Source organism: Amyelois transitella, chromosome 27, assembly GCF_032362555.1.
Source record: "Amyelois transitella isolate CPQ chromosome 27, ilAmyTran1.1, whole genome shotgun sequence".
NCBI classification, from domain to species: Eukaryota; Metazoa; Arthropoda; class Insecta; order Lepidoptera; family Pyralidae; genus Amyelois; species Amyelois transitella.
In genome coordinates, this window is record NC_083530.1 from 491882 (window position 1) to 507867 (window position 15986).

Consider the following 15986-nt stretch of genomic DNA (forward strand, 5'->3'; position numbering starts at 1 on the left):
CCATCCGAATATCCATTGTCCAAAAGATCGTCTGTTTGTCCAACCATTGAAGACGTAATGTTCTGATGCGTACCAGATTATGAAGGAATATCAGCAGTTTAGTTTTAAAAAATAGATTACATAATAATCCCAACTAATACATACATTCATATAATCATGTCTATACCCCTTACGGGGTAGGCAGAGGTAACAGTCTTGAAAAGACTGATAGGCCACGTTCAGCTATTTGGCTTTAAGATAGAATTGAGATGCAAATAGTGACAGGTTGCTAGCCCATCGCCTAAAAGAAGAATCCCAAGTTTACAAGCCTATCCCTTAGTCGCCTTTCACGACATCCATGGGAAAAAGGTGGAGTGGTCCTATTCTTTTTTGTATTGGTGCCGGGAACCACACGGCGCAATATTTTTCAATATGAAATTAATTATGAGTCCAGTTACCCTATTGCATCCACCGCTTCTATGGGCCCGCTTAAAGATCAATACTGTCCTAAGGGTTTAAAGACAGTCTAATATTACAAACTTAAATTGATCTTAAGTTTAGAGTCTGTTAACAAGGCCCTTACAAAGGGCAAGTACACTTACTCTTACATTACATGGCCAATTTACAAATCCCAAAATTGTAAGGCGTTGTTATTTGAAAATTGAGCTGCGGTCTTACTGACATCCAGAAAATCAATCGCAAGTTTATAAGACTATTCCTTAGTCGCCTTTTACGACATCCATGGGTGCGAGGTGGAGTGGTTCTATAATTTTTTATTGGTGCCGGGAACCACACGGCACAGTTTTTTTTTGGCAAATAAATCATTGAAATCTCGAAGGTCTCATTTGGCTCGATGTATTAATGAAGGAATTAAGATTGTGACAGATTGCTAGTTTATCCCTCAAGTGTTCCAAGTTTGAATTTGCTCTGTTATACATACATATATCCCGTCTATATCCCTTGCGGGGTAGACAGAGCCAATAGTCTTGACATGACTGATAGGCCACGTTCAGCTAATAGGCTTAATGATAGAATTGAGATTCAAATAAATATACACCAAGTCTTTTCAAGACTGTTGGCTCTGTCTACCCCGCAAGGGATATAAACGTGACATATGTATGTATGTGAAAATCTGAGTAACAGTGTATAAGTCAAGTTCATAAACGTATCCCTTAATCGCCTTTTACGGCATCCATGGGAAAGATATGGAGTGTTTCTATTCTAAAGTGCCGGAAACCACACACAACAACGAAAAGGCGACTAAGGGATAGGCTTATACATTTGGGATTCTTCTTGCAGGCGAAGGGCTAACAACCTGACACTATTGAATGTATACACTAAGTTTTTTATGTGAAAATAAATGAAACTAAAATAGTTTCACCCGCTTTAAACAAGGCTCTAGCCTTATGTCTTTACGATACGCCGAACCCATTAAGAAAGTACAAGTTTATAGTAAATTTTGGACGTAGTACGGGTCAATACTGGGTCAATTTCACACTAGTTAGACCATTTATAGCAAACTTAACTTTTGCCCGCGGCTTCGATTGTGTTTATACATTTGTTTACATTAAATTTATGTTAGTAGGTAGTTAATATGTTGTTGACATAGATTTTTGACGCGAAAACAAACATACAGAAATTCTTAAAATCATAATTTTACGGAAATATCGTTTTTTTTTTGATAATATAACTACTAATATAATTGACGGCAGAAAATTATAAATATAATATACGGGAAAAATTACACGGATTGAGTTAGCCTCGAAGTAAGTTCGATACTTGTGTTACGAGATACTAACTCAACGATACTATATTTTATAATAAATACTTATATAGATAAACATACAAGATCCAGGCCAATCAGAGAAAGTTCTTTTCTCGTCATGTCCTGGCCGGGATTCGAACTCGGGACATCCGGTGTCACAGACAATCGCACTACCGCTGAAATTAAACTATTTATTAATTAAATTATGTGGACAGTTTCTACGTAAAATGTTAACTGAAAACCAAAGTGAATTTATAATTATCATTCATTAAAATTTCATCAGAAATTCATTAACGGAACGGAATTCAAATTATTTTAGTGTAACAACCACATAATTATTTGAACGTTAATTTTAATAAAGATTCAAAAAGGTCAGGTCAAGAGTAGGTACCCAAAACCTTTGCATTACAAAATTTAAATAAATACATTCATTGACTCTTTGTGCCGTGTGGTTCCCGGCACCAATACAAAACAGAATGGGACCATTCCATCTCTTTCCCATGGATGTCGTGCAAGGCGACTAAGGGATAAACTTGGGATTCTTTTTTGAGCGATGAGCCATCAACCTGTAACTATTTGAATCTCAATTCTAACATAAACAGCTGAACGTAGGCTTTCAGCCTTTTCAAGACTATTAGCTCTGTTTACCCCGCAAGAACGTGTCTATATGTATGAAGCTAGTTATGTAGTTAGTAAAATAGAAGTGACTGATATCTTTACTTTCCAAATGGCTCAACAAAATATTTTATACACTCAGGAATTTCCCTATAAAACAATAAAAATATAATATTTCTTTCATTTCCTAGGAAAGTTCGGTCCGCTGACGCCAGATGGCGTGTTCTCGCGTCATTGGTTTACTTCACGCTCCGACTGCAAATCTTTTACCTTTCTAGAGAACCTTAGTTTACTCGACTGCACAGAAATTGTGTGTTATGTACTTACATGAGAATGAATGAAAGCAAGTTGACTTAGCAAAAATACAAAAGGAACGCGAATAGGACTGTTGGAGTGGGAAGGCCTAGACGAACGTACCTTGATCAAATCGGAGACGTTCTAGCAAAAGGTCAGGTCAAGAGTACCCGAAACCGACGAGCTTGCATGAAGAGAGTTACGAATGTAAAGCTTAGGAGTATTAAGGGATAACATAAAAATCTTTGCCTTCCCCCTGCAAAAAGAGTTAATTATATACATACATAAACTCACGGCTATATCCCTTGCGGGGTAGACAGAGCCAACAGTCTTAAATAGACTGATAGGCCACGTTTAGCTGTTTGGCTTAATGATAGAATTGAGATTCAAATAGTGACAGGTTGCTAGCCCATCGCCTTAAAGAAGAATCCCAATTTCAATAGCCTTTCTCTCGATTTAATGGTATTTAATCTTATATATATGTAAAATTCTTGTGTCACAATGTTCGTTCCCGTACTCCTCCGAAACGGCTCGACCGATTCTCATGAAATTTATTGAGCAGGACTGAGAATCGGCCAACATCTATTTTTCACCCTTTAGTGATAAGGGTTGTCCAAATGTCCACACTTAACATTTTTTTTTAGAAATTACTTAAAAATTATTTATATGGTAAAACAACGTTTGCCGGGACAGCCAGTAGGTATATATTATATACGGTTCTAACATACAAAACCAAAATAAGCATTGAAGGATCGAAATTAACAGAACTTTGTTCAAAATTGAAAAGGGATGGGTCCATATTGAATGACATTAATTTAATTAAAATCACACAATATAAACCCATCTGTGGCTATAGTTACAGTTTATAAAGGCGAGTTCACACTTGAATATTTATATCAAATCAATCAATACATAAAATAACGCTTCTTTACCGGAGAGACAAGCAGAGACTGCAGTTTTTCACTTTCCACGAACTGTATATACTTGTTTTTCTCGGAATTAATAAATAAAATGGATGTCGTAAAAGGCGACTAAAGCCAATCACTATTTGATTCTCAATTCTAGTAGTCAACCAATGTTGTGAAACCAAAAATAATGACAATTATTGAGTGACAAGCTGTGCTCGCGACTCCGTCCGCGTGGAATAGTTATTTTAGGCATCATTGAAGCTCTCAAGGGTGAATAATATTCCCCGTTTTTTTTTTTCACATTTTACATTATTTCTTCGCTCCTAATAGATAAAACGCAAAAATAATTTTTTAATTCGAACCAGTAGTTTCTGAGATTAGCGCGTTCAAACAAACGAACTCTTCAGCTTTATAATATTAGTATAGATATTGAAATTTCCCATAATAATGAATAAAAAAAAATAATTTTCAAAAGCAAAAAGTCGCCATGACACTTGCCCATTATGTTATTACACTCCATGTTTCCGAAACTGTCTCTGTCCACCCCGCAAGTTATAAAGTCGAACGTACGTATATATATATTTACATTTCTGCCATTTGTGTCCCAACCTTAACCATTATAACCCTCATTAACCGCCGGCATTATTTCTAATTTACCGAGAGGGCCCTTATTGACCCCCAACTATTTTTGACCCGATCTGTTTTTGATTGGACCCCTAAGCGGCACAGTTCAATGAATTATGTTCACATTACACGCGTGAGGTACACAGATTTCCGAAATAATTACGCCGTAGTGGAAATATTATTTTCAGAAATGCTAAAGTTCGTGCCTTTGTATGTATAATTATAGTTTGATCAGTGCCGTGTGGTTCCAGGCACCAATATGAAAGGAATGGGACCACTCCATCTCTTTACCGTGGATGTCGTAAAAGGCAACTAAGGAGTAAGCTTATAAACTTGGGATCCTTCTTATAGGCGATGGGCTTGCAATCTGTCACTATTTGAATCTCAATCACTACATAGTATAAAACAAAGTCGCTATTTTAGTCTGTTTATCTGTATGCTTAAATCTGTAAAATTACGCAACGGATTTTGATGCGGTTTTTTGTAACAGGTAGAGTGATTCAAGAGGAAGGTTTTTATGTATAATAACATTTATAATTTTGCACCCGTGCGAAGCCGCTGAATTTTGGCTCATCAGTCTTTTCAAGACTGTTGGCTCTATTTACCCCGTACAGGATATGACTATATGCACACACGAAAAACAGACAAACATACCACTGTTTCTGTGCAGTCGAGTAAGACTATTACTATTAAGTAAAGGACTCGAGTTAAGTGAAATTTAGTGCTGATGGAAAACAAATTAATTCCGTCTTCCCGTATCTTATCGTAATTTATCGTGAAGACGTGATGTTGGTGCGTCGGTGTACGAGTGTTTTTGTCCAGTCCAGTTATATATACTAACATAGAGTCACGTTTAATTCCCTTGCGGGGTAGACAGAGCCAACAGCCTTAATAAAACTGATAGGCCACGTTTAGCTAATGGTTTTATGATAGAATTGTGATACAAATGCAAGAGGAATCCCAAGTTTATAAGCCCCTTAGTCGCCTTTTACGACATCCACAGTAAAGAGATGGAGTGATCCTATTCCTTTCATATTGATGCTGGGAACCACACGGCACTGAAAAATTACTTATATATGTAGTTTCAATTAAAAGTACCCGAATCCGCCGTGCTTGCATGAAGAGAAATATGAATGTGGATGAAGCGAAGGAAGTAATTTAAATATTAAAATAATATTTTATAATATATTTTTTTTATTTTAATATTTAAATTTATTTGGCTTAATGGTAGAATTGCGATTCAAATAGTGACAACATCTGGCTTGAGCTTGGCACAGGAACCTCGTAATGAATTGTAGTTTGATTTGAACTTAAATCAAAATTCAGTATTCATACATATGGTCACGTCTATATATATCCCTTGCGGGGTAGACAGAGCCAACAGTTTTGAAAAGACTGAATGGCCACGGCCAGCTATTTGACTTAATGATAGAACTGAGATTCAATTAGTGACAGGTTGCTAGCCCATCGCCTAAAAGAGGAATCCTAAGTTTATAAACCTATCCCTTAGTCGCCTCGTACGACATCCATTGGAAATGAGATGGAGTGGTCCTATTCTTTTTTGTATTGGTGCCGGGAACCACACGGCACTAATAATATATTAATTTATTAATTTTCATCACTTCTTGTTCCAGCCCGTACGTCAACTCCCAATGCGTCTACCTTCCAACATGTACTACCGCTAACGGTGACAAGAGATGAGCTGGCTGGCGAGCTGAAATGTGAGGTGTCTTCGGCAGCGCTGGACGAGCCTATTGTGAAGAAGATTCAGCTGGATGTTCAAGGTGAGAAGAATAGCTTAACTCCTAAACTGAACTGAAATATGGTCACGTCTATATCCCTTGCGGGGTAGCCAGAGCGAACAGTCTTGAAAAGACTGAATGGCCACGTTCAGCTGTTCGGCTTAATGATAGAATTGAGATTCAAATAGTGACAGGTTGCTAGCCCATCGCCTAAATAAGAATTCCAAGTAAGTAAGCCTATATAAGTTTGTAAGCCTATCCCATAGTCGCCTTTTACGACATCCATGGGAAAGAGAAGGAATGGTCCTTTTCTTTTCATATTGGTGCCGGGAACCACACGATATTGTGAAGAGACAACAAACAAAGACACAAACATATATTTTCGTATTTATATAATTATGTATACCTATATACTAGAAGCCGCCCGCTACTTCGTCCGCATGGAAACCCTATCAATCCCTATATGTTAATCTAGGTCTTCAGCTACCTACATACCAAATTTTATCGTAATCGGTTCAGTAGTTTTTGCGTGAAAGAGTAACAAATATCCATACTGACATACTCACAAACTTTCGCATTTATAATATTAGAAGGATATAATTAGAATTTATCCCACTAATATGATCATACCTTCAACAATTAGTACTTCACTTAATAATAAAATAGTGATGCGCAATATATCGATATACAACAACATAGTATGTACGGCGAAAATATAAAGGCGAGGCGGCTTTCATCGCATGGAGTACGTGCCTCGATATTGCAAGGTGTGGAAATTGTTAAGCACATTGTTATAGTGATGTAGTGCGAAATCATCGATAGCGATTAATTTTTATTTCACATTTTTTTTTTCATTTGACTTTTTTTTATTTACTTAACAATATCTTAATCGTTCGACCAACGACACAAAGTTTAATATCTTTAAAGTTCAGGTTTTTGTATGTTCATTCATAAGGTGAGGGAAAACATCGCGAGGAAACCTGCACATTCAGACAACTGTATGTGTCACCATGGTCGATCTAATATGGTTCAGGTTTAACTGCAACGGTTGGGGGGGTCAGATAAGTCGTGTAAAAACCTGACTCACCCAATCCAGGGTCCATGGTCGAAGGCATACCCCGGGCTCCTCTCCAGAGTGGTGAGGATGCGACCAGGACTAAAAGCCATGAGGAAGAGTATCTACTTACATTTTATCAATATGAAAATCATGCAGTTAATTAATATACAATGTAAGTTTATGTAAAAATATCCCAGAAACTAGAATTAATTTGCACCGTACATGTAGGCCGCTATCGACCGTCGATATTGCAAGGTGGTGAAATGTGGAACACTTGTACTAGTGATGTGTTACATGTCGATAAAATTCTTTTTTTTTAATCAAGAGTTTTTTGATTTAGATAGATACTCGTAAAAATTGTGTCAATATGACCTAGTCCGTAGCTTTAAATATATTTATTTAAATATATGGATGTAGTTAGAGTAATTATCTCTTTAATAAGTCTGCATTATTAGTCCAATCTGTTTAATTTTATTCATAAACACATTTTTAACAACTAAACCTGATTATTTAGTATTTTTGAATGCGTTTGCTCTGTCAACTCCGCAAGGCATAAAAACGTTACAAAATTTGTGTAAATATTTTATAAGCAGAATTCTTGATTTAATTAAAGGTCCGATTTTGATGTACCTTCTTAAGTATTTATAATATTTTTAAGGTCATTAATTATTAATCAAAACCGATTCAGAAGATTTAAGATTTATTAAATTGATTTTTTTTAATCTTCTGGATAACAAATTTCTCAACGTTACATCAAAAATAAATGTTATCTGAAAAATCCGAATGTAATTTCTGAACTATTAAAACCAAAATTCTGATCAATTTAGACTTATTTTATATCTCGCTTAAATTTATATCGCTCAACAAAACCCTTTAAACCACTTTATTTGTCCTCCGAGTTTTAACTACGGCATTACTACAACTTTATCGATAATACTGGCATCGACATCCCCCGGCCCTATCGTATACTATCTTGCCAGTTATTAGCTATACCCTATGTGGCACAAAACAACTATTGAATAGAAAAATAACTCCTTGAAATTTAGAAAATATCACAAGTGAGATTTATGTCTTTGTATCGTCTAATAATCCGTCACGTAGCTAAATGTACGTATAGATACATATAATCACGTCTATGTCCCTTGCGGGGTAGACAGAGCTAACAGGCTTGAAAAGACTCAAAGGCCACGTTAAGCTAAATACCTAATTAAATAATTTGGCTTTAAGATAGCGCATCGCCTAAAAGAATAATTCCAAGTTTACAAGCCTATCCCTGATCGCCTATCGCCTTTTACGACATCCATGGGAACGAGATAGAGTGTTCCTATTCTTTTTTCTATTGGTGCCGTACATCCATACTGACATTCTGACATACTAAATTTCGCATTTATAATATTAGTAGAATTTATATAATTTTTGTATACGTGTATCTTTTAAGACACGAAAAAAAACATTTTAATGAAAACAGCGTCACTTCTACAATTAAGATAGTTTTAACATCTACGTTCTCACAATTTATTAGGTGGGCCCCCAAAATTGGCCGGCTGTGTAGTGCCTAAGTTAGTTAAGTGATAGCTTAATGTGCCCTTATATGTAAAATATAGGACCGTACTGAATTAATATGTTCTATTTATTATTAGTGATACATCTTACGGGAGTTAGGCATGTAGCAAGAATACAAGCAAATATATACATACATACATACATATGGTCACGTCTATATCCCTTGCGGGGTAGACAGAGCCAACGGGCTTGAAAAGACTGAATGGCCACGTTCAGCTATTGGCTTAATGATAGAATTGAGATTCAAATAGTGATAGGTTGCTCGCCTTTTACGACATCCATGGGAAAGAGTGGTCCTATTCTTTTTTGTATTGGTGCCGGGAACCACACGGTACAAATATATAATGGCAAGAATAAGAAGAAGAATGGATTTCATACATACATACATATAGTCACGTCTATATCCCTTACGGGGTAGATAGAGCGGGATTTTGGACGTGTAGCAAGAATACATATTAAGTGTGAATTTTATACATACATACATATAGTCTATATACCTTACCCGTAAATGACATAGACTACCCGGGTAGACAGAGCCAAAACGTCTTGAAAAGACTGATAGGCCACGTTCAGCTGTTAGGCTTAATGATAGAATTGAGATTCAAATAGCGACATGTTGCTAGCCCATCGCCTAAAAAAATAATCCCAAGTTTTTAAGCATATCCCTTAGTCGCCTTTTACGACAGTTATGGGAAACAGATGGTTTGACTATCATAAAGCCAAACAGCTGAACGTGGACTGTCAGTCTTTTTCAAGACTGTCGGCTCTGTCTACCCCGCAAGGTTTATAGATGTGACCATATGTATGTATTTATTCCAAGTAATATTATAAATGTGAAGAAAAGAATTGAGATCTTTCTTGGGATCTTTTCATCAGAATAATACGAAAACTTTTTATCTTTCCATTCATATTGCTAGTTAATTAAATTTGTACCCACTCATATATATATAGACGTAGAAATTATTATTTTCGCTTATTCAGGTGGGCTGTGGGTGTTGTCTTCTATTAGTTGTGTGATGAACGAGACGTAGTCGGGGAGCTAACGACTAAATATGGCTTTATTCAGCATTTATTTATGTGTCTCTTTTTATTTCATACATACATTCTTTTAATCACGTCTACATCCCTTGCGGGGTAGACAGAGCCAACGGACTTGCAAATACTGATAGGCCACGTTTAGCTGTTCGGCTTAATGATAGAATTGAGATTCAAATAGTAACAGGTCGCTAGCCCATCGCCTAAAAGAAGAATCCCAAGTTTATAAGCTTATCCATTATCGCCTTTTACAAAATCCATGGAAATGAGACGGAGTGGTCCTATACTTTTTTTATTGGTGCTGGGAACCACACGGCACGTGTTTTATTCCATGAGAATCGGTCAAGGCGGATGAGTACGGGAACGAACATTGTGACACGAGAATTTTATATAATAAGATATACCATTTATATTAGAATTGAATTGAAGCTTACGGCTATCTTATCGAATTACATGAAATCATTTTTAAGCAAACTTTTGGAGATTGCATTAAATAAATAGATGTAAATTCTATAGAAAGGCTGTTTGACGGAAATACAGTAAAAAAAAATGTATTCGAAAAAATTGTACAATAAAAAAATATATCAAGCTCTCCGTCTACACTGGTTTCTCAATTACTATCTATGAAGGGGACATTAATGTAAGACGAATGAGTGTGAGTACTGAAAGGTTTCTTTATTAATACGTGAATTGTACAGAATTATTATTAGATACTCGCTTTTTTCGCTTCTAGCAGCTAATTATATTAATTATGATTTTGTGACATTGTTTTTTTTCTTAGGCAATAGATAGTACCTTTCAATTACCCTCAAACACAAAAGCGAGAATACATACATACATCCTACATATAATTACCTCTATATCCCTTGCGAGGTAGACAGAGCCAACAGTCTTGAAAAGACTGTTGGCCTGAAAGAAGGATCCCAAGTTTATTAGCCTATCCCTTAGTCGCCTTTCACGACAGCCATGGAAAAAAGATGGTCCTATTCTTTCCTATTGATGCCGGGTACCACACGGCACAAACAATATGGCGTCCGTTAGTCAGCTAATAATATTTTTATCCGGTATGAAAGGACATTGCCGTGTGGTTCCCGGCACCAATACAAAAAAGTAAAAGGACCACTCCATCTCTTTCCCATGGATGTCGTTAAAGGCGACTAAGGGATAGGCTTAAAATATAATATTTTGCATGAAACTCTCCCCGTGCAAATTTTTATATCAATTGAGGGACAATCTTAGTAACTTTATATTCTTCTTTTAGGCGATGCACTAGTAACCTGTCACTATTTGAATCTTAATTCCATCAACAAGCCAAACAGCTAAATGTGGCCTTTCTTATCTTTCGTTAGACTTTTAGCTCTGTCTACCCCGCATAAGAAAAAGACGTGATTTTATGTATGTATACCTATATAAATACTGCCTAAGAGATGTCAAAACTAAAGTGACCTTTTCAATAATCTCTTATATTACGGAATCCAATCTCTTTTGACCCCATGGGTATAAAAACGTCGCACCTTACTGGATCCGAGGGGGTCATATAACATGTTATGACTTTAGTTTCGATCGACCCCAAGGGCAGAAAGTTTCAGGCTAGCGATTAAAGACGATTGTATTTGGTTCAACCGACCGCTTTAGAGGGGGTTGTGTTTTGACGTATTGAAAATATAAAGTTACTAGCTGTGCCCGCGACTTCGTCCGCATGGAATACCTAGTTATTTTGGGCGTCATTGAAGCCCTCAATGATGAAAAATTTTCCCTGTTTTTTTTTACACATTTTTCATTATTTCTTTTCTCCTTATAGTTGCAGCGTGATGTTATATAGCCTAAAGGCTTCCTCGATAAATGGTATATTCAACGCAAAAAGAATTTGTCAATTCGAACCAGTACTTCCTGAGATTAGCGCGTTCAAACAAACAAACTCTTCAGCTTAATAATATTAGTATAGATATAAACTTATGAGTATGAGCCTGTATGCATGTTTTTCAACATAACGCAAAAACTACTCTGTATAGAATAGAATAGATTTATTTTCAAAATTGGATACAAGGTATCACTTATTGCCGTCACATAAATTAAATCTAATTATAACTACTACCCCTTCCAAAGCGCATGTGTAGAAGATGCGGCGGAACAAACTACACTGCAGATACACGTATATGATAATAAATATATTTATTTTCTCTTAAGGGATGGACAGAGCTTATAGTCGGGACAACAAAGCCTCCTTCAGTTCGATGGCTTACTAATGGCATTGAGATTCAAATGGTGACAGGTTGCTAGCCTATCGCCTACAAGAGGAATCCCATGAAATTAATATAAATAAATTACACAGATCGAGTTAGCCTCGAAGTAAGTTCTAAACTTGTGTCACGAGATACTAACCCAACGATACTATATTTAATAATAAATACTTATACAGATAAACATCCAAGACCCAGACCAATCGGAGAAAGTGCATTCCTCATCATGCCCTGACCGGGATTCGAACCCGGGACCTCCGGTGTCACAGACATTTAATAAATAACCATTATATTTATTTTCAGTGCCACCCAACAAAGTCTTCATCTCAGGAGTCGGAGAACACGCTACCCAGGGTACCACTCTGACCCTGAGCTGTACTGCGTCTGGGGCGCGGCCGGCAGCCAACATAGTGTGGTACAATGGTACCACTAAACTGTCACCTGCTGATCATAACATCAATGTGAGTAACTTTTTATATTAAACTGATCACTGTATGATTACTATGTGATTAATGTATGATTATCATGTGATCACTGTATGATTACTATGTGATCACTCTATGTTAACCATATGATTATTATATGATCGTTGTATGATCGCTAAAAATGTCGGATCGATATACTCTGAGTTGTACTGCGTCTGGGGCTCGGCCGGCAGCCAACATAGTATGGTACAATGGCACCACTAAACTGTCACCTGCTGATCATAACATCAATGTGAGTAATTTTTTATATTAAACTGATCACTGTATGATTACTATGTGATCACTGTATGATTACTATGTGATCACTGTATGATTACAATGTGATCACTGTATGATTACTATGTGATCACTTTATGATAACTATATGATTATTATATGATCGTTGTATGATCACTAAACCAATGTCGGATCGATTTACTCTGAGTTGTACTGTGTCTGGGGCGCGGCCGGCAGCCAACATAGTGTGGTACAATGGTACCACTAAACTGTCACCTGCTGATCATAACATCAATGTGAGTAACTTTTTATATTAAACTGATCACTGTGTGATCACTGTATGATTAATATGTGATCACTGTATGATTACTATGTGATCACTTTAACACTTTTTTAACACTTTTTAAACTAATGTCAGATTGTTTGAATCCGTGTTGTTCTGTGTCCGGGTCTCGACCGGCAGCTGTAGTGTGGTTAAATATAAAATGATACCACTTAACTTTCACCTACTGATCACAACATTAATGTGAGCATTTTAAAAAATTAAATGATCATTATATGATGCTTCCTTTATGAAAAATCTCCTGATCACTAATTGATTATTATATGATCACGATATTTGTACCGCATTTAGAGCTTGATCAGCCGCTAACATACTGTGATATAAAAAAATATATAGGCGTTAACTTATTTTAATTGAAACTGTTGCTCGAATTGTTTCATCCAAATTCTTGCACACTTGACTACTTCACGTTAAAGATTATTAATTTTTACAATCTTTATAATTTTTTTAAGATTATTATTTTTTATTATCTTTACCGTCAAGATATCAATCGCTGTTACAGTATAAAACCATTCATTCTTTAGCCAATAAAGCAATTGCGTATTCGAATCGGGGCCCACGCAACAAAAAGTTTCCACGCGGAACCAAATAATACCAACCAATGGTCTTAAACAACAAAACGTTGGGTTGTTCAAATATTTGAATTGGAGTTTTCCAAATTAACTGGTAATTGTTTAACTTCCGATAGGAAAAGCGTTTTGTTTTGTTTCAACTTTAGTTCTTTTTTCAAATTCAAATTCGATTTTTTTTTATTCATTAAGGTAGCTATATTTCAAATATCAATTGATAATTGTTATATCTTTTGTTTTCACAACATTGGTTGACGTCAAATAAATTAGTTAAAACTAATTTTACTGATATCGTGAGTAAACCTGCACATTTAGGCAATTAGATGAGTAACCAAGCTGGTAAGGTTCCTTGCGAGGGGAACCTAACCTATAGTGTATCATGGTTTTTGCATTCAGTGGCAGTTCTAATTTCTGTAGTCGCTTGTTACGACATTTGTCAAAACCTTTGTAATACTTACTTTTATTGAAATATAATCACGCCTTTATGTCTTACGCCGTAAACAGAGCTTGCAATCCCAAAAATATTGAAAAACCACTGGCTTGAAAATTTGCATTAAAAAGTTAAAATTAACTTGTCATTTTTTTGCCAAAAATAGCTGACGAACATTTTGCAAAGTTTCCAATAAAGTTATCCAGTGAAAGCTATACGTTTTATACAGCTGAGCTATGTAGCTATTGCAGAGTGTAATTCGGAATGGACGACGAAATTCGCGCGGTCGGCGACGTCACCTGCAGAAGCTGACAAAGGGATGGAGTGGTTGTATGATTTATATTTAACGCAATGATAAGTAAAAAAAAAAAATTTTTTTTATTTCAACTTTATTGTACAAAATACAAATGTATAGCACGATTGGCGGACGGAATGCTAGAAGCATTATCTACCAGTCAACCATTGGGTCTGACAGAGAACATGTCACGTCTATATCCCTTGCGGGGTAGACAGAGCCAACATTCTTGAAAATACTGAATGGCCACGTTTATTGGTACCTGGAACCACACGGCACCAATAGAAAAAAAGTTAAAATAAAGTTTAAAATATAATAAATAAATATTATTTGATATTTATGATAAATCACACAAAAAAAATATATTAACATCTCACTTTGATGTTTCAGAAATAATGTCTATTGTTTTAGAAATCACAAATTTGATAGCATTATTTTTAAATTCACAATAAACTAAGCATAGAATTGAGATAATGACTGACAAATAATATTATTTATCGATAATTAAAAAACATGGAATTACCACTTCACTCTGCCATAAATAACCCAATAATTTTCTAATTAAAAAAAAAAACGAATCAACTCTCTCGCGATGTTTTTAATTAAAAAAATACTCCAACATCCACTCCACCCCACTCTTAGCCCCGCGCAAGGTAGCCTCAGTTCGTGCAATAAGTCAAATTCAATAATATCCACAAATGAAACGTCACTTTTGGAAAAAGAATTTTATATTTCTTATGGAAACCTCGCCATTGTTTTGGCGGTTCCGAATTGTATTTCACAAAATGCGAAATGAATTTTGGAATCGCTGATTTTCGACTTAAGAAATTTGTGTACGAGACGTTGTGATCAAATCTAAGTGGGTTATTACTTAAGACAGCTTACATACATAAGTGCACGTCTCTTTCCAAGAGAGGTAGGGAGAGACTACATCTTTCCACTCACCACGATCCCTTCATTCTCCTTTTGATGTATCTACATTACGAGTATTTTAATATTTTCTTACCTATTATAAGCTTATAGGCTACTTTTCGTTCCGTTACGGGGTAGACACAGCCAAAGGCCATAAATCTCGAAATACCACGTTTAGCCGAGCGGTTTAATTGAACAACCTATCACTATTATTGTTAGATACTTATAGATTAATAAGCTAGCTATTGAGTCTTTACACTACTTAAACTGACTCTGTCTACCCCGTATAGGAAGAAACGTAGTCTTCGAGCATCACGAATTCTGGCTCAGTCTACCCAGTGATGGAAAAAACGTGATATTAATTATGTAAAATATATATTTTCATTACCAATTTCATCATTAAACTATACAGCTGAGCGTGGCCTTTCAGAATTTTCGAGACTATTGGCTCTGTCTATCCCGTACTCGAGATTAACGTAGCGTAACTTAAAAAATAGGGGTGAAGTGATAAAATTTAATAATTTCCAAGAAATCTTTACAAATGTCGCGAAGGAATATCGATTGGAATAAAAAGGGCTCCTGGCGGAGGTTAGGTAGATGACGAAATAATTCGGGGATCAGTTTTTGGGGTTCCTTAGGGAATTAACGACTTCCGGCATAGTGGTTGAGAACGTCTGCCTTTGATTATTGGTGATACTTATTTATTTTTTATAATATATCCTCCGATAATTATTATTATACAAAATTACAAGACCTAGACGAACGTATCTTGATCAAATTAAGGACGTCCTGGTAAAGGGTCAGGTCATGAGTACCCAAAACCGCCGAACTTGCATGAAGAGAGTTATGAGTGTGGATGAAGCGAAGGAAGTGTGCAGAGATCGTGGCAAGTGGAAAGAGGTTGTCTCTGCCTA

At 36.0% G+C, this 15986-nt stretch overlaps 1 protein-coding gene across 1 annotated transcript in view; it reads left to right on the plus strand.

The window, feature by feature from the left end:
* The window catches only part of LOC106136576 (hemicentin-1), a 64751-nt gene that overhangs the window by 19047 nt on the left and 29718 nt on the right, over positions 1-15986 (plus strand). Inside the window, exons 3-4 of the mRNA XM_060951911.1 lie at positions 5820-5969; positions 12126-12283. Coding sequence (XP_060807894.1) covers positions 5820-5969; positions 12126-12283 — 308 coding nt within the window. The remainder of the gene's footprint in view (positions 1-5819; positions 5970-12125; positions 12284-15986) is intronic.